The sequence below is a fragment of the Hordeum vulgare genome, chromosome 1H, assembly GCF_904849725.1.
Source record: "Hordeum vulgare subsp. vulgare chromosome 1H, MorexV3_pseudomolecules_assembly, whole genome shotgun sequence".
Classification (NCBI taxonomy): Eukaryota; Viridiplantae; Streptophyta; class Magnoliopsida; order Poales; family Poaceae; genus Hordeum; species Hordeum vulgare.
The window spans coordinates 30,259,121-30,281,349 of record NC_058518.1 but is presented as its reverse complement, the minus strand read 5'-3'; the positions used below and the strand labels follow the sequence as shown (position 1 = coordinate 30,281,349).

Here is a 22,229-nt window from a genome sequence, read left to right as displayed (position 1 = left end):
TGGTACGGTTATTCCCAAGACCAATGACGGGTGGGCTCGTTTCGTATTGGCTGGGTCAACCGTTTCCACGTGCGAGTGTGCCTTGCAAGCCTGGCTAAACGGGTTGTGCTTTCTGAGACGGTCCGACACGTTATGGGCTAGGCACGACACACGTTAATCGGGTCATGCGAGGCACGCAACTCGTCTCGGGCCGTGTCTGGGTCTAATGACTGGGCACGCGGACCTGCACGACATGACCCGTTTATCATTTTTATTTTTATTTTTTTTATGTTTTTTATATGTATGAAAAAATAAGGGAGCTGCTACGCATCCACGGGTGGATATTTAATAAACATCCATCACCTCGACAACCGTTCGATCTCGCGCGTAGCCGACCAATCCGCTCGTGGACTTAATTCTTGAAACGACGCTCGAGTTGCAGAAACAATCGCTTTGTTGTAAAAATTAAACTTTAGATCCATTAATTCCTGAAACAAACAATCAATTTGTTGTAGATTTTTTTTCCTTCGTCTTCCTGCAGCAGCGGCCACAGCGGGTTGTAGAAACAATTCCTGAAACAATGAACGGGTGCAGAAACAATTCCTGAAACTCCTGCAACAACAGCCACGTTGCAGAAACAATGACCGCGTTGCAGAAAACTGTAAAGGGGATGAATGGCTACAGAGGAAGAGGGACATGAAGCAGAGGTGAAGAGATGCCTCATCTTTCGGCGAGCTCTCCTCGGTGGGCGTCGCTGCCGCCTCCACCTCCAGCCACGTCCTCGGTGAGCGCAGTGGAGGCGAGACGGCGGTCGGCCTGGATAAGAACCGGATAAGAAGAAGGCGGTCGGGAGAGAGGAGCTTGGCACGGGAGGAATGGATAAGAAAAAGTGGTTCTGGGACACGTGTTGAGTATATGACGTGGTGAACGTTTTCATGAGATCCATCGGTTGATCCAAAGATTTTTTTCAAAAAATAACCCAACAAATTAAAATTGGTCAAAAGCAATCCAAAAGGTAAAAATGAACCTAAAAATAATCTAAAAAATTAAATAACTTAGCGGGCCTGACGTGTCGATGGGCCAGTCCGAATAACTCTCGTGCCGTGCTGGGTCGGGAGGCTTGCACAGGTGCTCAACCCCACACGCGCCGACGCGCCGCTCCCCTCCCTCCTCCTCGTCCGGAGAGCCGCCAGCCACCGCAATGCTTCCCCCCTTCCTCCTACTTCCCTCATCTCCACTGCCGTCGGTCCTACCCCCAATCCACAGCCGCCGCCTCCCTTCGTTCCGGACCGGGGAGTAATATGGCGGGCGGCAGAGCACGGGGTCGATGGCAGCGGCTGGACGAGGTCGTCGACAAGCGAGGTACGGCCACCAAGCTTGTTCCTCCGACCACCGCACTGGAGCCCCGGCGGCTGAGCCTGCAGTGGCACCGGTAGTCCCTCCTCTGTTTCTCCCGTGCTGACTCGATCTCAGTCCACCCCTGTCTGCTCTCCTCCTATTATGTGGGCTCTCGGCTGCAGGGAGCATGGCGGCGACCGGGGATGCTGGACAGTAGGGGCTCGCTGTGGTGGTCCATACCTAGGAAGAGGGCGACATCTTCCAGCCAAGGTGAGATTCGCCTAATCCCTTCCCCATCTCTCTCTAATCTGTTCTCTGATATGAAGATCCTTTCAATTGTCAAGGCAGAATGCTTGCTAAGTGGCTCATAGAAAGCATAACTACCTCTGCACGCACTACACATGGGGTTTGATCTAAATGTATCAGAAAAATGGTCTGGTTGAGGAACATTATCGTGTTAGACTTCCAATCGGTCATTTTGACAGCAATTACCTAAAAAACTAAGACATATAATGATTAGGATGTTGCATATATTGCATTTTCTTGATTGTTTTTCATGATAAATAGAGTTACCAAAATATTTTTCCGGAAAGGGTTTTACTTCTAATTATACTAAGGTATGTGTTTCAATTTCAATTTTTTTGTGAAAGATAATATCAATATTACTCACGAAATGTGTCCAGTCTGTACAGATTATGGTAATATTATTGTCAATTATCTCTTTATAGGTTCGGAATAGACGGAAGGCGATAGGTATCGTCAGAGAAAGCTGTGAAACTGTATTGCGAAAGATGTGTGCAACTCATAAACTTAGGAAGCATGAAGAGTGGTATAATAAAATTGCGGTCGTTGGAAATGGGGTTGAGTTGACCTTATGCGCGCTTCGCCGTGTCGGGATCAGGTGCATTGTATCATCAGCTTTGAAATGATGTGGTGTGATGAGCGTACTAAATATTTATGGTTTGCCTCAAATGATGCATGTGTATGGTAGTCCAATTCTGTTTTGAAGTATATAACTATATATTGGCATTATGTTGAAAACCGACCTGACAAATGAAGTTCTATTTTCTGTCTTGGTGCTCTTAGAACCAGCCCATTATTTGGACATCTACCATGGTCATCAAAGAACCTCATAATCGTTACTCAGATGATTGTGTGATTTCATTTTACTACATGCTATTGTATTGATCTTGTTCGTGGAGGTGAGGGTTCCTAAGCAAAACTTGCTGGAGTGCCATGGCCGGCGGTGAGCGCCGGTGGGTGTAGCAGCCTGCACAGGCGGCGTGAGTAGCGGCCAAGACGATGGGCGCGACAGGGGGGAAAGGAGGTCGACGAGGAGGGCAGACAGCAGGGGGAAGGGGCACGAAGTAGGGGAAAGAATTGGGCGAGCCAGACCAGTGACGGAAGGAGCAGGGTGAGGCCTCACACACTGAGCAGGGTGAGGCCTCACACACTGGCTCGTTATGTGCTTCACCATTGCTTGCAACTGAAGAAGATAGAGGCGAGAAGCTCATGGACGCCGTCCCAGGTCGCGACAACTTCCATGCCGGCGGCTGGCAAAACATCAGCAACATCATCCATGGACAACATGAACAGAGATGCTCCTGGCCTTCCCTTGTTTTTCCCACCCACTAGGTAAATCTCATCTCCATGTCTCTTCCTCGCACCTCAAACCACTCTCCAGTTTGCTCATAAATCTGTCACCCATGGCAGGCTGTGGAGCTTTGGAAGAGCCAAAATAGACATATGATGGTGCTAGGAGGGTGAGAATCTGAAGATCTTACCCTTTGCAAGACGAATTCTAGGGAGGCGGAGATAATAAAGGGCAACACCGGTGAGCCACAAGCCATGTCAAGGACTACACCAGTAGGTACGTGTTTGCAACCCTTTCTCTGCTACAGTCGAGGCTTAGTTTCTTGTTGGCTGCAGATTCTTATATATTGGTGTATTTTGTTGTAGGATAAATAGACGTAAGATACTAATGGGCTCCCTGCAATCCCAAAGTGCAGTGGAGATTGAATTTATTATTTGCCCTTGTTCTTTGTCAAGTGACTTTAATATCTATAGAACTAGCATTTTTCATCTTCTGCAACATAGCATATATGTGTCCGATTGATGGCATAAGGTTAGATTCTTATGTATTATGGCTATCCAAATAAGTTATTTTAGATCTGCGCCATTTGTAGTGTTGTAATGAATGGAGTGATAGAATTGTGAGATTATCTAGGCTGGATCTAATCAGTAGCAACCGCCATGTATGTGTCTTTGCTTGGCATCTGTCTAGGCATTTGAGAGAGAGAGATGGAAGGAGGAGGGATACCTTCTCCTTGGCTCGATGAGCCCGACGAGGTGGCCATGGCGACGGCGACGACGGTGAGTGGGGAAAGGCGGCGGTGCTTCCCGTCACTACTGCGTTGACCTTGATCGGTAGGTGTGTCGGTGGGGTGCGCGGCAACGCGGCGAACCTCGTGTTGCATGCCGCTGGCCCCCACCTCTTTATATAGCGCAGGTGACAGGGGCCCGTCAACCATAGTTGGTTGGGCGCCCCCGATCATGGCACGGATCTAAGGGCCCGGTGGGCCATTGGGCCCACTCGGGAGGTGATCATCCTAACATGGAGGTGTAGTTTGTGCGGTGTGCGCATTTCTATACTTAGCTTCTTGGTGTTTCTGTTGTTGAACCAGGAGCTCCTTGCTGCCACTCGGTGTTTCCGCTGCATGAGCAATACTATACTCTTGCTACCTATTAGTATTCTCCATTTTTTCTAATAAGTGTATGTGGACAAATGCAGACAGTGGCGGAACAAGCACCATTCTCTTTGCGTTTTAGTGGGTATATGTGGATGCACAGAAAGTGTTATCTATTTATTAATGGGTTATATGTTGCTGCATAGAAAATATATATGGTGATTTTCATTCTGCTTTACAGGGTAGTACATGGATCATAGAAACTGAGTAATGTCGCCTTTTGTGCAGGAATTTGCAGCAGGCCTGATACCTTGCTCGTGCTCTCCGCTTGTCCTCACTCCCTAGACCTTTCCTTTGCTTGTCGTCATACATTTATTCGGAGTGGTGTCAAGACGCATCTCCTTTGCCTAGATGGCAGGCAGAGGGCCTAAGTAAGCTCTAGGTGAGTTCCTCCTCCACCCCGCAAATGTTGTATTTTGTATGGTGTTTTCATTGTTAATATCTGCAATCTAATGCCTTGCTATGCTATTTTTATTTTGAATCTCAACATTTCCAATTTTATCAGTTGGGGATTACGTGAATGTTTCATCAGAATTGGGATGTGGGGATCTCAAAGTTTTTTTCTTAAGAAAAAGTCCAATATCAGCATGGCGTGATCTTCCTCTATGGTCGAGGTCCTGTAGTTGTGAGCAATTTGCGAACATCATTTTCCCCAGAAGATTGAGAATCAGTAGGATTCTATTTCTATTTACACTGGCATTCTCCCTGATTCGAGTAATTACATTAGTGTATGTTTCATTTGTCTTGATGAATGCCTCTAGATATTTAGCAAAAAGGATAAATATCATCCTTTTTTGGAAACTCTTAGAATTGTAAATGTTCATCTTGTTTTCATTTCTTCTTAAATTTAGAAAATTCTTTCTACTTAATAGTTCACTAATTTTTCTAACAATCTATGGATTTGCATTGCAAGAGATTACTAAGGATCTGTTGTATAGTATTGTTATATGTTTAGTATTCACCTAAAGGTGATGTTTTCGAGCTTGGATTCAATGCCTCAAACTGGGTCCAAAATATGGATTTGACACAGTTTTACATGTAGACACAAATTTACTATTTAATTGAAACTGTCCTTATTTTTTGGCATACAAAGTGTTGTTCACACTACTAAGCCTTCATCTGCAAATACCTATACCGGTCTAAATTAAAAACTTGCGCCATTTGACCAAGGGTTGTAAAGTGTAAACTACGGAGATGGTAAAATGTTGTTACAAGTATCATAGCCTGGGTGGTTGCATAAACATATATGATTCCCTGAGCAATTATTTTCACTGACTTGTTATAGAGATATGTCTCATTAGCTGCACAAGTATACATGGTTCTATCAGTAATTTGTTTCCCTTGATCGTCTTTGTATTCAGTTATGTCGGTATGGTCAGAAAACGAGTTTCAAAAGTAGTTATGATGACCATTTGCATGGTGTGTCATGTTAGCAATGTGCTTTGCATATTCATGATTGAACCATTTTTTTTGGCTGTTTTAGTTTACTCATTTACCCTGAAAATATTTATTTGTATATGCAGTCATTTTGAAATGGGCCATGATTATTTTTTAGCATTTTAGTTTACACATTTCTCTTGAGGATCTTGATAACCAAGTATATTTGTATATTATAGGTTTGTACTTTTTCCTTGAAACGTATGTATCCAGTCAAGCCGGGATAGTTTTTTTTTACTCTGACCAGTTTCTTTCTTTTTTGTTTTATAGTTTCTACAGCCTTCAAAGCTGCTGCTCCATTGTTCTATTGGTCAATGTTTGTTCCCTCCCTTTCTCTACCTACTACATTATCTTCGTTTTCATTATTATACAGTGCTACTGGTTAACTGATGATTTCACACCGGTTGTTGTGTTTTATTTTGTGTTGTGTTGTTTGTATTTCGTGCTTGCATGTTGAGATGATGTGTGTGATTGTTTATGTTGTTATACCTATTTTGGAAATCATAGTGGCACTGTGTGCTTTACTGGCACCATCTTACCATCTGCTTGTTGGTGCTACTGTAAGAACATATTTGTTCTAAGCTCTTCTTACTAAATGTTATTTGTTTGTAGTATGTTTTATCCCTTCAAATTACAAAATTCAAGCTCTTAGAATGTTTCATGTTCATTGAGAACTGAGAACATATTACTTTCTGTTTGTCAAATTGAGAATATCTTCCGGCTATCTGTGATGTGGACATTGGTGCCAACCATTGGTGACCAGGCTATGAACGTGGTTGACATTGTTGACACCTTCCAACTTCAGATTGCTATCTATTTTTATGTTCTCGGCATATTATCTATACAGTATGCACTTGATCAATGTGTTAAGCGCTCATTACCATTTGCAGGAGCAAAATGCTTTTGACAAGAAGCAGCGTGTCACTTGCATGAAGCACGAAGCACTACATCAAGAACTTCACTGGCAAGCCTGAAAGGGAGAAGCTAAATGATTTAAGAGGAACATTGAGTCTGCCACAAAGTTTCATCGTAGCCAGCTCAAGAACCTTCAGTTGTAAGTTCTCTGTTTGCCTTGGTGATCATTGGTATCTGTTGAGACACCTTAGTACTTCATTCTTCCTTTGGTATTCCAGATGCTCGTATTTGCTCTATAAAACTTAAATCGCTTATGAATTTTTCTATAGGCCTTACTTTCTTTGGGAATGCGGTACTAATATATTACATTCAACTTAAGTTCTAAAGCCGTGTTGATATGTTTTGGCTTTGTGGGCGAGAGCATGCATGATGATGACAGCTTGGTGTTCGCCTACTACAAGGAGCCATCCAGCTAACTTTTTTGTACTTCGCAAGATTCTGAAAGAAGAGAGCTCATTGATATTATATTTCCTTAGTTCTCATCAAATCAGTGTGTGTCAAACTGAAGTATTTGTTGCTTATATAATTTTGTGGTTATAAATGTGCATCTGAATTTATCATTGCCATAGTATGTGCTCTTCGGAGAAAGAAAAGAAAATGTATAGCTACGGAAATGTTTGTGAAAACCTTTTTCCTTAGCTTATGAAGATTTTGGCTTGTGATTTTGGTTTCATGATTTATCGTTAATACATGCTTTTGATATTTGATCTCTTTATTAGTTGCTTATAATGTCCTAACAAATGTGAATAGTCTCACAGTATCCTAAATGGCTGCTAAAACCTATTTCTACTATCGAAGTCAAATATTTTCGAAACACTTCGTGTTTGACATGAAGTTACTGAAAAATACAAATATTTTCAACATGCACATGGTCTTAAATGGGACTTTGCGCAATTTGGCGCAATGGGTCTGCTCTATGTTATCCTGTCCTAAATATATTTTATTGTGTTGCTTGTGTGTACAACTACTTAAATCTTCTAAATGTAGACTCAACTATTTGGACCTGTTGATGATCTTATCTGTTACATTCTTAAAGTAAATATTTGCATTTAACTCTTTGTTTGAATTGGGCTTCTGTACCATTTTGCCCAATGGGTCATCTTAAAATAAACATGTCTCTAAGTGGCACAGAAATAGTCTTTTTTTTTCACACGCAAACAAATTGATGAAATCACTACATTAAAAAAAGACATCCTTAACTGGTATGTATTTCTTTTGTGTACACAAAGATCTAAATTCTTATCGTGCATTCTTGCTATTACTGAAAAGTACCCATATTTGTGCATCATGGTTTTTAATTGGATTTTGTGCTGTCAAATTTAAATGTGTGTAGATCTCATTATAAACAAGACACCATATTTTTTAATTAAAGGGCGTTAAATTTGTTAACATATGTGCCTGACTATAACTAAATCAAATAAACCATGGATTTTCTTTTCAATGTGTACATGGATTCAACGGGTCTCTGTCATTTGGCGCAACTGGTCCACTAGTAAGGATAAAAGAAGTCTGCACACACACAAGCCCACGCATGGTCACACATAAAAAATGGCAATCGTTCTATTGATGCGAATATAGAACGATAACCTCTCACACACATATCACACAACACCCCGAATCAACAGGCACATATTTGACTGACCAGCAATAAACAATCAGTTGCCTGATGCATAGCAGAAGTGCTGAATAAAGCAGAAGAGGTACAAAGAAAAAAAAAAGGACAAAATTGACTGAAACGATTGAACTAAAAAGCATAAACAAGCACGCATGAAAAGAAAAGAAAAATTGAATCAACTAAGAAAAATCAGGTGTTTATTCGATAGCAAAAGCGAACAATTTATTTAGATAGACACGAGTAATAATTAAATAAAGAGTAATGAAGCAATGACATTAGGCTGGACCTGGTTCATCTTAGATTCAGGGCCTTAATCGTGTCAAAGCTAGCCTGCAGAACATTTTTCGAATTTTGAGAACAAATTTTGAAACCGAGAACAATTTAAAAAAAAACATGAACATATTTCGAAACGTGAACAATTCGTTAAAGCATGAACATTTTTTAAATCTTGACAACAAAATTTTGAAAAGGAGAACAATTTTGAAAAACATCGAACAAATTTGACAACACGAAAATTGAGAGCAAAATTATGAAAAGGAGAACAATTTTGGAAACCCCCGAACAAATTTGAAAGCACAGAAAAAAAACGAACATTTTTCGAATTTTAGAACAATTTTTAAAACCGGCAACCATTTTTAAAAATATGAACAAATTTAGAAGCGCGAACAATTTTTCAAAGCACGAATATTTTTTGAATTTTGAGAACAAATTTTTGAAAAAGGTAGCAATTTTGAAAAAAACGAACAAATTTGAAAGTATTAGAGATTTTTAAAGAACAAACATTTTTTGAATTTTGAGAACAAATTTTGAAACCGAGAACAATTTTGAAAAATCGTGAACAAATTTGGAAGCATGAACAACTTTTCAAAGCACAAACATTTTTTGAATGTTGAGAACAAATTTTGATAATGACAATAATTTTGAAAACCCCAACAAAATTGAAAGCGCGGATAAAATTTTAAAGCACGAACAATTTTTAAATTTGAGAACAAATTTTGAAAACAAGAACCATTTTGAAAAATCATGATTATATTTGAAATCACATTTTTAAGAAAAATCCAAGAAGAAGGATTTTTGAAAACGAGAACATTTTTCGAAAATCCAAGAAATGATTTTTGAAAATCCAGAACATTTTTTAGACAGAAACAGAAAAGAAAAAAAAATTAGAACAAGAACATTTTTTGAATATTAATAATTGTTTTTGAAACTGAGAACAAATTTTTAAAAATACAGAACATTTTTTAAGAAAACGAGAACATTTTTCGAAAATCCAAGAAATGATTTTTGAAAATCCAGAACATTTTTTAAACAGAAACAGAAAAGAAAAAAGAAAAAAAACTATTCAGGAAACCTTCTAGAAAATTTTCAAAACCGAAAAAAAACCGTCTGAAATCTCTAAAAGAAGAAGGTTCCCAAATCCGGCTCTGCAGTCCCGCTACCTGGGCCAGCCCGATCCCTGTCTGCATTATGCGTAGCCTCGACACTGCTTTGCAAATAAGGTAACCTACAAGAAAAGTCCCTCGCTTGTTATTTGCTCGGCCGAGCTGGAGCAGGCCAGCAGCGAGCAGGGCCTTAATCCGTTTATTCAGACGATTGATGTTTAACCTACTTGAAGACGAATACTACATCCTTTGATTAACGACCTTTATTGGCAAATCCTATTTGACGCTACAGGCGTTGGTTAAAGTGCATTTTTCTTAACCGGCGCCTGCAGCGTTCGGTCATGGGCCGGTCCAGCGAGTTTCCGATTTTGTAATTTTTCTTTGGTTTATCTTTTTTCCTTTTTATTTATACTCTTTACTCTTTTTGTTACTTTTTCATTTTCATTTTCATTTTTATTTATACTTTTACTTTTTCGAAAAAATGCAGCCATTTTTTCATTACCATTTTTTCAAACGAACAAATATTTTTCCAAATCAGTGAACTTTTCTAAATATCGATGAACCTTTTACAAAAATGTATGAATTTTTTATACTTGATGAACTTTTTTTGAAATGGATGAAATTTTCCAAAAATGGTTTTCTTTTAAATTTGTGAACTTTTTTAAAAAAAACTTTTTCAAAATTCATGAACTAACTTTCAAATTCCGTGAATTTTAAAAAAATTGTGAACTTTTTTTTAGATAACAGTGAATTTTTTCAAATTCGTGAACTTTTTTTTCAGTTCAACAAAATTTTTAATAAAAAATTCCAAATTCATGAACTAATTTACAAATTCCCTGAACTTCTTTTAGATCACAGTGAATTTTTCCAAATTCGTGAACTTTTTGTTTCAAAATTTGTGAATCATTTTTCGCATTTATGAACCTTTTGTGTTCACCTTTTTTTTATAAACAATTCAGCGCCCATTATGGCAGGGCGTGTGGGCGCTGGTTCTCCTAGCCGGCGTTTAAGGCGCTGACTAGGAGCCCATATTTATTTTAGTGTAAAAGGTGCATAAGAAGAAGACATATACTCTCTTTGTTTTAAAATAAATATTGTAAGTGTAATATTAAGTTAATTTAATTTTAGTATTAAAGTCTCTTTTGGTTCATAGGATAGAATTATTGTAGGAATAAAAAAATTATAGAAAATAAGATGATATGTATCTCAAATCCTATGAATAGGAATAGAAAAGGAGGCATCGTTCGGTTAACATCATAGAATTTTTTTTCTATTGAGTTTAGACTCATATTTATTTTTCTTTCAAATTTACTGAACCAATCATATGCTGGAATTGGAATCTATTCCTTTGAACCAAAGGACTCTGAAGGAAAAATTCCTATAAAAATTCTATCATATACAATTCCTATGATATTCCTCCAAACTGAAAAAACCTAAGACAATGACATTTATTTCAAAATAGAAGGATACACTTGTGTGCGTGGACGTGTGCAACGTGCAAACTGCTTAGCATGATGACATTTTGCAACGCTGTGATGTTCCCCCCAAATCGCCGTATATATGGGTCGGTCTCTCTCTCTCTCTCTCTTGAAGCTGTGAGTAACTATTATACTTATATGAGTATTGGTTTCTCTCCTCATGCAAATTCTATAAAAGCATTTTTTTTTCTAGTACAGACGCATGCGTTTATATACATGTGCATCCTTATGAATACATACATGCACACCGTATCTTTATGAGTATCTCTGAAAGATTAAACCAGCATATGATCTTGAGATTTACAAAGTCATTATAGGCACCTCGTTGTCGACGTAAAAGTCTTCTTCCATTGAATACACATCACTGAAAATCCTGAAATAAATGCGATCATCAGGATTTAAACCCTGATAGGTTGGGATATCATAATTGGTTCATTGTATAGGAGTATTTGTTCATGTATAATTTTCCTTTTGACATGTGTGTACGTGCCACACGAAAGGTCTATATACATCTGTATGTAGTACAGCAGTGATTTTTTTTTTGAAAAACCTATATTTAAGAACGGAGGAGTACATAATTAATTAATTAATTAATTATAGTTCTCGGTCGGTTGCTTGCACGGTATTGGGTTGCACTCACTCACGCACTCATCATGCATGATTGCTCGATCAGGTACGGCACGTTCGGCTTCGGCATACATAAACGATCGGTCGGTTCGCCCGTCGTGGTCCGGTCGACGTGATGGATCATACGGATCGTCACAGGTCGCTGCAGCTCCGATGAAGTTAACGCGCGACCACTAGCCCAGGCGACTAGTCCTGCGTGGCCTGCTGCCACCTTACTTACTTACTTAAAAGCTAACCTGAAAAAGGTGCCATATTTCTATCTCCGTTGTCCATTTTACCACGGAGTCACAAGAAACTGAAGCACCAGACCACCTACCAGTAATAGTTTATGGAAGGAAGGCTCACACGTAGCAGTGCTCACATTGCTACAGTCACGTGCAACTCAAACCAAACCAGACGAACTTTTTGCAAACCCTTCTCGATCTGCGTCCTCCAAAAGAACAAACAAAACAAGAAGCTCTTCTCGAGCCGAGAAGCAGCAAATCATTGGGTTAATTAATTAATGGGCACGCACTACTACTCATCAGTTGAATATACTATAGGATAGTACGGCGTAGACGTTGAAAAATACAGATGTTTAAGCAAGCTGGCGGGAGCGGCCGGATTGTCCCTAGTTGAATACAGCGTCTCCACTCCCCAACCCCGACCGGCAGCCAGCCACCCCCGTCGACCGTCGTCGTCTCTCCCACGGCGCCACCGTACCACGACCGCGTCCATATAAGCTCGTGCCACGCACGAGAAAACGAAAACCCAAATCGACCAACGCGCCGGCGCCGGCCAACCAGACCAGACGAAACCAGAGCCAGCTCCGGCCGGCAGGCAAGAAGGCCGACGACCGACGATGCGGCAGCAGGAGGACCGGGCGCTCCTCCCGACGACGACCGCCGCCGGGACACCGGACGCCGCGGCGGCGGCGTCCGGGCCGTCGGGCCGGCTGCGGACGGCGGGGCTGGTGGCGGCGTGGTACGCGTCCAACATCGGCGTGCTGCTGCTCAACAAGTACCTCCTCTCGTTCTACGGCTTCCGGTACCCGGTCTTCCTCACCGCCTGCCACATGTCCGCCTCGGCGCTGCTCTCCTCCGCCTTCGCCGCCGCCGGCGGCGCCTCCTCCGCCGCCCGCCGACCGCTCTCGCGCGGGCAGGCGGCGAGGGTGGCCGTGCTGGGGGGCGTCTTCTGCGGCTCCGTGGTCGCCGGCAACGTCTCGCTGCGCTACCTCCCCGTGTCATTCAACCAGGCCGTCGGTGCCACCACGCCCTTCTTCACCGCGCTCATCGCCTACGCCGTCGCCGGCCGCCGCGAGGCCCGCGCCACCTACGCCGCCCTCCTCCCCGTCGTCGCCGGCGTCGTCATCGCCACCGGGGTAACCAAACCAAACCAGACCAAACCAGAGCACCAGAATCTAGCCCAGATGCCAGAGACCTTGCGCGCTGACATTGCTGCTTGCTTCCATCCAGGGCGAGCCCAGCTTCCACCTGTTCGGGTTCATCATGTGCGTCGGCGCGACGGCGGGGAGGGCGCTCAAGACCGTGCTGCAGGGCATCCTGCTCTCCTCAGAAGAGTAACGATCATTACTTACTCCATTGATCACTGAAATAATCCTCCATGATGATGCATTTGCTGAAAGCCGGGCATCGGATTTGATGGTGCAGGGAGAAACTCAACTCCATGGACCTGCTGCGGTACATGGCGCCGGTGGCCGTGGTGCTGCTGGTGCCGGCGACGCTGATGATGGAGCCGGACGCGCTCGGCGCGGCGGCGGCGCTAGCCCGGGATGACCCCAGCTTCGTGTGGATGCTCATCGGCAACTCCTCGCTGGCCTACCTGGTGAACCTGACCAACTTCCTGGTCACCAAGCACACCAGCCCGCTCACCCTCCAGGTTCGTCATGCCAACCATGGTGCTCTGCCTGCTCATTGACTCGACTTTCCAGATGAACACACACAGGTTGATGCTGCTCATGCGCCTTGTGCTTGGTCGGTCGTTGCAGGTGCTCGGGAACGCGAAAGGGGCGGTCGCCGTCGTGGTCTCCATCCTGATATTCAAGAACCCGGTGACCGTCATGGGAATGCTGGGCTACGGGGTGACCATCGCCGGCGTGGTCCTCTACGGCGAGGCCAAGAAGAGGAGCAAGTGAGCTGCGCCGGCGTGGGGAACAAGACCTCAGAAGATATGCTGACTGTCGCAATGATCTTTCGCTGGAGCTCCGGCAGAGTCCTGATGGTGGGACGATGAAGATGACCAACTCATTTGTATATTTATTATTGTTCATTCATGCTCCAGGTGCAACCTGGGTGTTCCTGAGATCTGGGACTTGACGATGTTACAGTTATCACAAGCTGTTAGATCAGATGCATTCATGCTTGCAAATTGTTGTGTAGGCTGCACTACTACATTGCAAGTGACAATTGATCAATACTACTGCTAGCCAGAGATATACAGACGCCCTGATGAACATTCTATGCCTGTTAATACTCGGTAGGAATACTACAAACAGCAACTCAGATGGACAAAAAAAATTGAGAAGCATATACGCAAATGTGCAATTGACATAACAGGATCAAGTGTTTTGGACTCAACAGAATATCAAGGTTTTCTGCAGTGTCCTGCATTTTTTACTACACTCGTAGCACTCTCACTCGTTTAACAGCTAAAAGGAAGACAAGAGAAAACATAGGACAGCCTTTTGTACTAACTTGGGCTGTGGTCGCCTTCTGAATAACAAGGATGTAATCATAAAACAACCAGCAGCGTACGATTCCGAAACTCGGTTCCTCTGGGAGAACAAGGCACCTAGTCAGTGGCATCCCCGAGAGAAATGGAGGACAGCTTCTGCGCCAAGAGGGTCAATGGAGTCGCCTCCCCATTAGATTGTCCTTGAGAAATGGAGGACGGCTTATGGGTCAATGGAGTCGCCTCCCCAGTAACTTGTCCTAGAGAGATGGAGGACAGCTTCTGGCTCAAGAGAGACACCGGAGTCATCTCCCCTACAGCCTGCACATTTGTATGTGAGGCCACAATGCTTCCCTTTACAGGAGTCATATGCTCCTTAGGCTGGATATTTTGATGCGACGCCAGAATGTTCTCCTTTAATGGACTCGGAAAACCACCAGGCTGGACGTTCCCTTTTGCGGTATCCACGGCTGGAATGTTCTCCTTTGCAATATCCATGGCTGCCAAAACTGGGCTGGTCTGGGGCGTGCAAGCTTCATTCTCAGACACATTCACTAGTTCTACTTCCATTTTGGCAATATCCATGGCTGCCAACACTGGGCTGGTCTGGGGCGTGCAAGCTTCATTCTCAGTCACATTCACTGGTTCTACTTCCATTTTGGCAGCTCCAAGAGGCAGTGAAGGTGATACCTTAGTTTGAGAAGAAACGCTTTCCTCGCAAGGTGCTGGCGTTGTTTCTGATTGTTGCTGGCCAGAGGCACATGATGACAGCTCAACAGTTGATGAACTGATATCACCATTGGCCTGGACATTCTGATTTAAAGCCAGAATGCCCTCCTCCTCTGCAATGTCCATGGCGACCAATGGGCCAGTCTCCAGCATCTGCACTCCATGCTCCGACACCATTGGTGCTTCTACTGCATGCTCAATCACCTCCAATAGTTCTACTTCCATTGCTGCAGCCAATGCCTTGGTTTGAGAAGCATCATGCTCTGTCACCTTTGATGGATTAACTTCAGTTCGGTCAAGTTTGATAGGCAGTGGAGTTGATGCCTTGGCTTGAGAAGCTTCAGGCTCGGTCAACTTTGATTGTTTTACTTCAATTCGTGAAACTGTGAGACGCAGTGGAGTTGATGCTTTAGCTTGAGAAGCTTCAGGCTCTGTAACCTTTGATGGTTTTAATTCACTTTGTGCGACTTTGAGAGGCAGTGAAGGCGACGCTTTGGTTTGAGAAGGTGCTGCTGCCCTAGATTTTGGCTCTTCTTGCTCAAATGTAAGAGATGCAGGGATTGTCTTCGGAGTAGATGGAATCCAAGAGCTCTGTGTGGCCAGCGGTGAAAACAGAACCTTCGTGGGCTGCAGTTGTGCCCGTGCACCGGCTTTTTGTTCAACAGATTTCTCCTGAAGACATAACAGATCCAAGAGTGTTAGAACAAATAAACATTGGCATCATTACAAGGAAGAAAACATACAATACACTTACGGCATCAAAATATCCAATCTTTGGTGTAGGCCTTCGTAAACCAGATGGCTTAAAACCATTTCCTTGGGTGGATGTGTTGACATCGGATTTCACATTATCAGAAAATGTTCTTGAAGCCTGTCCTTCTGCAACAATTTGAGGCCTCGGTAGTGTGGTTAGAGGGTGGTCATTGCTCTTTCTGGTGGAAGGGGACAATGAAGATGACCTTGTACTAAAGGTCTCAGATGTATGACTCGCTCTCCCTACAGTGGATGCTGTTGAAACCCCAGAAATCACAGAGCACATGCTGTCCACAGAGCTGCTAGGTGAAACGATTGGTGATGCACCTTCGCCGTGACTCTTATTTCTTGATGCCCTTGCTGGGTCAACCTTCCTGATATCAGATCTTGATGATGCACGAATAGGGATCCTCTGAGTGGTCCTGTTCTTGCTAATTAAGGTCGGGGACTTTGTTTTCCCACCTGCCATGGGAGCACTATGCAAGGAAGAACTTGCTGCCGACGACAAAGCACCAGATTTTGATGTTGAGTTGTTCTTTGTCCCTCCACCAGGCCGAGATGGCACGTTGGCTGAACTGTTAGCAGACTTAGCAATTGTCTGCCTGTTGACTACACCTCCTACAAGAGGGAAAAAGTGTATTAGGCTTGCTATCTATTAACATTTATGGCAAAACAAATTTAAGTATGTTGATTCACATTCACACACCAGTGCTGCTTCTTTTGTCTGAAATCCCAGAGGTGACAGCTGTGTTAGTCGGTGCTCTCATTGTAGCAACTCTTGGCAGAGCTCTGGGAGGTTTCGAAGATGGCTTTGCTTCTGCAGCTTTCGATACAGCCTTCGCAAGCAGAAAGAATAAACATGATATTAGGTTCAGATTAGTACTCAATAGGAACTTCAATTAAAACAAGCAAGTGGGCAGCTTTGTTCCCCCTAAAAGATAACAAAATTATCTAACTGGAGTTTTTTTTTAATTAGTTCTGTGCAGTTCCGCAATAAGGTTTCAAAAGTAAGCTAATTATCGGTAAATGCAAGAAATGGTTCACTACAATTATAGCATCCTGGTGTATGTAGCAAGCATCCCACAAATCCTAAACCTCTAGTTAGGGGTAGACAGCTAAACTACAGAAAGTTCATGGATATTCTGGAATTACAAGCATGTAACATACCACTCTTCCAGCTGCAGGCTCTTTCAGGGTGACTTGGGGCCTTTGCTTGCTACCACCAACGGAACCATTGCTTGTTGAAGCAGGAGGCCTTATCTGAGGCAGCATTAACAAGTACTGGTTAGCAATGACTACAGACTGCAGGAAACAGGGTTCAAATCACTGAAGAATTGTGTCAACATACCTTGCTCTGAGCCTGAGGTATCCGATCAACCCCCTTTCTCGCTGGAAAGTAGCAACACGGCAATCACATTAGTTAAAAAATAGAGCAGACGGTGCTCCCTGAAGTTACAGCATAAGAAATTAGCATTTCGCATCAACTTGTGAGTTTGAAACATGCTACCTGTGACAGGAGGTGCCTTTGCTGTTGCCCTAGGGGTCTTTGAGCTAGCAGAAGCCATGCCTGGAGCTTTATCAGGTTTTCCAAGTGTTCTCTGAATCGAAGCACGGACGTTGTCAAACAGCTCTGTCTCAAGGCTTTCGAGCACAAAGCTTTCGCTGTCCAGCGTTGAGGTAGTGGACTCAGTTGACCTCCGCAGTTCCTCTGCTATTCCTGGCAGTAGCCTTGAACCATGCGACTTGCGGAAAGTGCTGTTCACAATGCCCAATTCCTCGGTATCCAGAACGCCTGCTCAGACCAGGAAGCGTTAGCTGCTATCAATCAACGCATCAGGATAACAGGTCTGCTATAACAAAAGACAACTGCAGAGCAAGGGAAACGGTAAGAAAACGCTAGCTGCTATCAATCAACGCATCAGGATAATAACAGGTCTGCTATAACGAAAGACAACTACAGAGCTGGAAAGGGAAACGGTAAGAAAACGCTAGCTGCTATCAATCAACGCATCAGGATAATAACATGTCTGCTATAACAGAAAGACAACTACGGAGCTGGAAAGGGAAACGTTAGGGGCTGGCAGGACTGGTGGCAGCGATCCAGATCAGTATCCATGAGCCTACGATGCGCATCATGACAGGCAGCGGTAAGAGGAACAACAGAGATTTCGTGCTAGGCACCGCGCAGACCTTCGCTGGTGAAGAAGGCCTTGTCCCAGGCGAGGCTCTTGCGGAGGTTGACGCCGCCCTTGGGCTTGGCCTTCTTCGGGGACTGCGCCCGCTCCGGGGCCTGCTCCGCGGGGTCCACGGCCTGCCCCGCCGTAGGAGGAGGAGATCCGGCCGCGGGCCGGTCCGAATCGGCGGCCACCGCCGAAGCCCCTGCAAGAGAGAGAGAAAAACGCAGCACGGCGCCTCAGATCGGAGGCGCGACCAACGCACGCGACGAAATGGAAGGAACGGTAACGGGGGACGGCGAGCCGGTTGACTCACCTGGAGCGGCCCGGGGCGGCGGGTCGGGGTGCTGCGGCGGCGAGGCCAGGTCCAGGAGGAAGTCGTCCTCCTCGCCGGAGACGTCGATGAGGGATAGCGCGTCCATCGCGGCGGCCCCGCGTCGCAGGCGTCGGCGGAGTCGTCGGTGGAGGGGGGCGGGGGCGGGGGCAAAACCCTAGATCGCCGCGGATGGGGGTGGGGGTGGGGGTGGAGGCGAGCTGCTAGAGAGACGTTGGGGGCTGAGATTTGGGGAGGCGGAATGGACCGGATGGCGTGCGTATAAAAAAAAAGTTGGGAGGGAGGTCGCGTACTCGCGACGGGAGTGGAAGCGTGACGCGTTCGGGTGAGGCTGGCGGGTGGGGCCGAGGCGCGGGTGGGGCACCGGGTTGAGCACATCGGCGGGATGGTTTGAAATTTGGGAGGAAACGTAACGGAACCCGTCGTGTAGTGTGTGTGTGTGTGTGTTTTGCAAAGTACAGCCCTTTGTAGTGCTTTTTTTTAGGGAATCCTTGTAGTGTTTTTTGGTTTTATACTGTTGCCACGATTTTGATTGTACTTTTCCATTATAATGCAATGAAAGGTGATCGTTTGTAATCTGCATTTGGATCGTAGTGGATCGAAGGCTGCACTGGATCGTTTGTAGTGGATCGAAGACTATATTGTGATCTTGTCAAGACACTTATGATAAAAAAAAGTAATATGTGAACATATTATCGTTTAATGGAAAAAATGATTATACATGCAAGGATATTTACCTGGCACCTACATCACAAAATTGGTATGTGAACATCATGGCGGTACTTCTAGTAGTGGCAAAAAATCGTATGGGGAAAGAAATATTCTACCTAAGAATGATGAAGTCTCAACAATGGTGGGGTTGGTTCCATGATGCAAACTCAATCCATGTTACGGTGGCAAATTGTTAAGATGCAAGATTCCTGAAAAGGTGGGTAATTGCATCATTTTAATCTTTTGATAAATTGTGCATGAGCCTGTTAGTAAGTAGATCATCCTACGACATGCATTATAACTACTAACAAAATGCATTGTTGTGTGTGTATGTGTTGCCTTTCGCCATGTTTTTTGGGAGCAAAACACGAAGAAAGACATTCGGATCAGACGATTATTGTAAAGTTTTAGCACTTGTTGTGTGATGCTACAATGAGCACTACTCTTGCGATGAGAGCTAATGTGCGTACTAATGATGTCAACGGATCTATTATATGTTATTGTCCCTTTCATCATAAGAAAATTGTTCATATGAATTATAGGGTATTAGAAACCTTAGATTTTTCTTCTTTGTGGTTGTTTGAAACTACACAAGGTACCTTAAACAATATAGTGTCACTAATAGTGATGTTTGGGGTTCTGGTTCAATCTCGGACCATTGACAATGGCAAAATGTCTAGAGTTCTTGGAGAGTAAAGTTGATAACATGGTTTTGAAATTTCAGTGCACCACACACAAGAGTGTGTTTTGAAATTTGAGTTGTCAGCACCATTGAAATTACACAAAGGGCTAAGAAATGACGAGATATCGCTAATGGTGGAGTTTGTTAAAATGAGGAGTTTTCAAAGGGTGAAGATAATATGTCGATCTTGCCACACTTTTTGTGCAATGGAGTGTGGTTAATACTACTCCAATAGCTAGATGAAACCCTCTGTGTTGCCACCACACGTTTAGTAAAATTTAGATATTCTGCAAATATTACGTACATATGAGCACATGGAGCAAAAAAATCAAAATGAAAACAAATATTAACGAAACAGCACACATCAGCTAGTGAAAGGACGTGGATGTCACCTAGAGGGGGGAATAGGCGCTTTAAAATAATTATGGCTTATGCTTGAACAACTGCGGAATAAAACTAACGTTTAATTTGTCAAGCACAAAACCTAAAACGACTAGGCTCACCTATGTGCATCAACAACTTATGTTAAGCAAGATAAACAACTAAGTGATAGCAAGATATATAACAAGAAACAATATGACTATCACAAAGTAAAGTGCATAATTAAAGGGCTCGGGTAAGAGATAACCGAGCCACCCGGAGACGAAGATGTATCCCGAAGTTCACACCCTTGCGGATGCTAATCTCCATTTGGAGCGGTGTGGAGGTACAATGCTCCCCAAGATGCCACTAAGGCCACCGTAATCTCCTCACGCCCTCGCACAATGTAAGATGTCGTGATTCCACTAAGGGATCCTTGAGGGCGGTCACCGAACCCGTACAAACAAGGTTGGGGCAATCTCCACAACTTAATTGGAGGCTCCCAACAACACCACAAAGCTTCACTGCAATGGAATATGGCTTCGAGGTAACCACAAATGTTCGGGGCAATCTCCACAACCTAATTGCAGACCCCGACGCTTGCCCGGAGTTTTACACCATAATGATTGAGCTCCGAGGCACCACCAAGCTTCTAGAAAGCCAAAGCACCCAAGAAAAACAAGTATTAGGGTACCAAGCACCCAAGAGTAATAAGCTTCTCAAACTTCACTTCCACGTATCACCGTGGAGAACTCAAACATATGCACCAAATGCAATGGCAAGTGCACACGGAGTGCCCAAGTCCTTCTCTCCCAAATCCCTCCACATCAACTAATGCTATGGAATAAAAAGAGAGGAAGAAAGAAGAAGAACACGAAGAACTCTGAAAGTGCGTTATATCGACTAGAGGGGGGTGGATATGCGATTTTTAGAAATTCATCGCTGAGGAAATTCCTCACTGCTGAATTACGTGCAGCGAAAATAGCGCAGGATCAGAGGTGCAAAGATTACAATAGCAGATTACTTGGTGAAGATCATGAGAAACGGTTTGCACAGTAGATAGATACACATAACGCAGGTGGAGATTAACTAGACTGAAGAATTTGAGGTTGAGGAAATTCAGAGAAAGTATTCAGACAAATTCTTCAAACAGTACAAATGAAAGTCTTCAACATATAATTATGAGGAAATGAAAGAGTTGAAGAAATAAAAACCCGTATCACGATGAAGACAATTGCTGATGACCCAGTTCCAATGTGGCAGTCGTACATCTGGTTTCGAGCGGCTTGGTATTGAAACCAAAGGACACACAGTCCCTACCGTATTCTCCTTGAGCTAAGGACACACAGTCCTCGCCCAACACTCGTGGTAAGTCTTCAGGGCAGACTTCCAAACCCTCACAAACTCGGTCACCCGGCGATCCACAATTGACAGCTAGATGCTCTAGACCATGACGCCTAACCGTCTGGAGGATGCACAGTCCCCAAAGGTAAAAGGCTTCAGTTCCACACAGGAACAAATTCTTCAGTGATGCTCAATCACTTGGTTTTTGGTTTGGGTTTCGGTGTTTGGGGTATTTCCTCACTTGATGATTTACTCTCAAAGACTCTGAGGAATTTGGGTTGCTCTAAATGACAAGTGTCAGTTTCTCTCGGAGCATCCAACCAGCTAGTGGTTGTGGGGGCGGCTATTTATAGCCTGGGAGCATCCCGACATGATTTGACATAAATGCCCTTAAATATTGTGACCGTTGGGTGGATAAGATTGGTGAGGTGGCGTGTGTCGCGGTAACGGTCGGTACTTTCAAATGTGAAAGTCCTCATGTCTCTCATATTCCTCACTTGAGGCTTTTGTAGGTTTAGGCTTGGGTCGATCATCATGAGGAAATTTATTTCGTAGTATTACTTCGGCCCCCTTTAACAGTACGGTGTTCCTATGACTCAAGAGTAAAGAAAATGAAACAAAAAGAGTAAATCTTCACGCTTCAAAGTCTTCACACAATTTTTCTTCAGGACACACCGAATTCCTCATCTTCAATATCTTCATGAGGAATATCAATTTCATCGCAATTTCTTTGCGATCAAAGTCTTCAAGCTTAGATCAATTTCTTCAGCTGAAGACATGCATTTTTAGGGGTCGATAATCATCGTATAACTCAAACTCCTCAGCGACTTATAGAGCATCTGTACACTTACAAACACATTAGTTACTTAACATATAAGTCTTCAAACCACCAAAATCACTAAGCGCACTAGATGCACTTACAAACTCCAAGATCTAGATCCAAGGGGTTCCCCT

The 22,229-nt window shown here is 43.7% G+C and overlaps 2 protein-coding genes and 1 long non-coding RNA gene across 8 annotated transcripts; 2 read left to right on the top strand and 1 right to left on the bottom strand.

Annotated features, from left to right (window-relative positions):
- Positions 1-1,097: 1,097 nt before the first annotated feature.
- Positions 1,098-7,089, top strand: LOC123404203. Of its 6 annotated transcripts, none has more exons than XR_006611743.1 (8): positions 1,139-1,411; positions 1,500-1,587; positions 2,046-2,731; positions 2,846-2,952; positions 3,031-3,187; positions 4,293-4,446; positions 5,772-5,817; positions 6,392-7,089. It is a non-coding gene; the product is annotated as an uncharacterized LOC123404203 (long non-coding RNA). The 6 variants fall into 6 exon arrangements; XR_006611768.1 differs by having other exon boundaries at positions 2,046-2,952; positions 6,392-6,555; positions 6,686-7,089; XR_006611707.1 differs by having other exon boundaries at positions 1,098-1,341; positions 2,046-2,952.
- Positions 7,090-12,006: 4,917 nt separating this feature from the next.
- Positions 12,007-13,958, top strand: LOC123404107 (probable sugar phosphate/phosphate translocator At3g11320). Its single transcript, XM_045098058.1, has 4 exons — positions 12,007-12,878; positions 12,973-13,076; positions 13,168-13,396; positions 13,506-13,958. The coding sequence occupies exons 1-4, from the start codon at positions 12,360-12,362 to the stop codon at positions 13,650-13,652; spliced, it is 999 nt and encodes a 332-aa protein (XP_044953993.1). The 5' UTR covers positions 12,007-12,359; the 3' UTR covers positions 13,653-13,958.
- An 88-nt stretch (positions 13,959-14,046) lies between these two features.
- On the bottom strand, positions 14,047-18,281 carry LOC123404020 (endochitinase A-like). The gene is made up of 8 exons (XM_045097966.1): positions 18,161-18,281; positions 17,861-18,049; positions 17,178-17,462; positions 17,019-17,059; positions 16,838-16,930; positions 16,377-16,506; positions 15,672-16,288; positions 14,047-15,589 (listed from the first exon to the last, which is right to left on the bottom strand). The coding sequence occupies exons 1-8, from the start codon at positions 18,264-18,266 to the stop codon at positions 14,309-14,311; spliced, it is 2,742 nt and encodes a 913-aa protein (XP_044953901.1). The 5' UTR covers positions 18,267-18,281; the 3' UTR covers positions 14,047-14,308.
- Between the last annotated feature and the right edge of the window lie 3,948 nt (positions 18,282-22,229).

Coding starts and splice junctions, on each gene's coding strand:
- LOC123404107 (XM_045098058.1), top strand. CDS start 12,360: ATGCGGCAGCAGGAGGACCGGGCGCTCCTCCCGACGACGACCGCCGCC. Junction 13,077..13,167: donor ATCCTGCTCTCCTCAGAAGA/GTAACGATCATT, acceptor TTGATGGTGCAG/GGAGAAACTCAACTCCATGG. Junction 13,397..13,505: donor CCAGCCCGCTCACCCTCCAG/GTTCGTCATGCC, acceptor CGGTCGTTGCAG/GTGCTCGGGAACGCGAAAGG.
- LOC123404020 (XM_045097966.1), bottom strand. CDS start 18,266: ATGGACGCGCTATCCCTCATCGACGTCTCCGGCGAGGAGGACGACTTC. Junction 17,463..17,860: donor GGCCTTCTTCACCAGCGAAG/GTCTGCGCGGTG, acceptor TGGTCTGAGCAG/GCGTTCTGGATACCGAGGAA. Junction 16,289..16,376: donor AGACAAAAGAAGCAGCACTG/GTGTGTGAATGT, acceptor TCCCTCTTGTAG/GAGGTGTAGTCAACAGGCAG.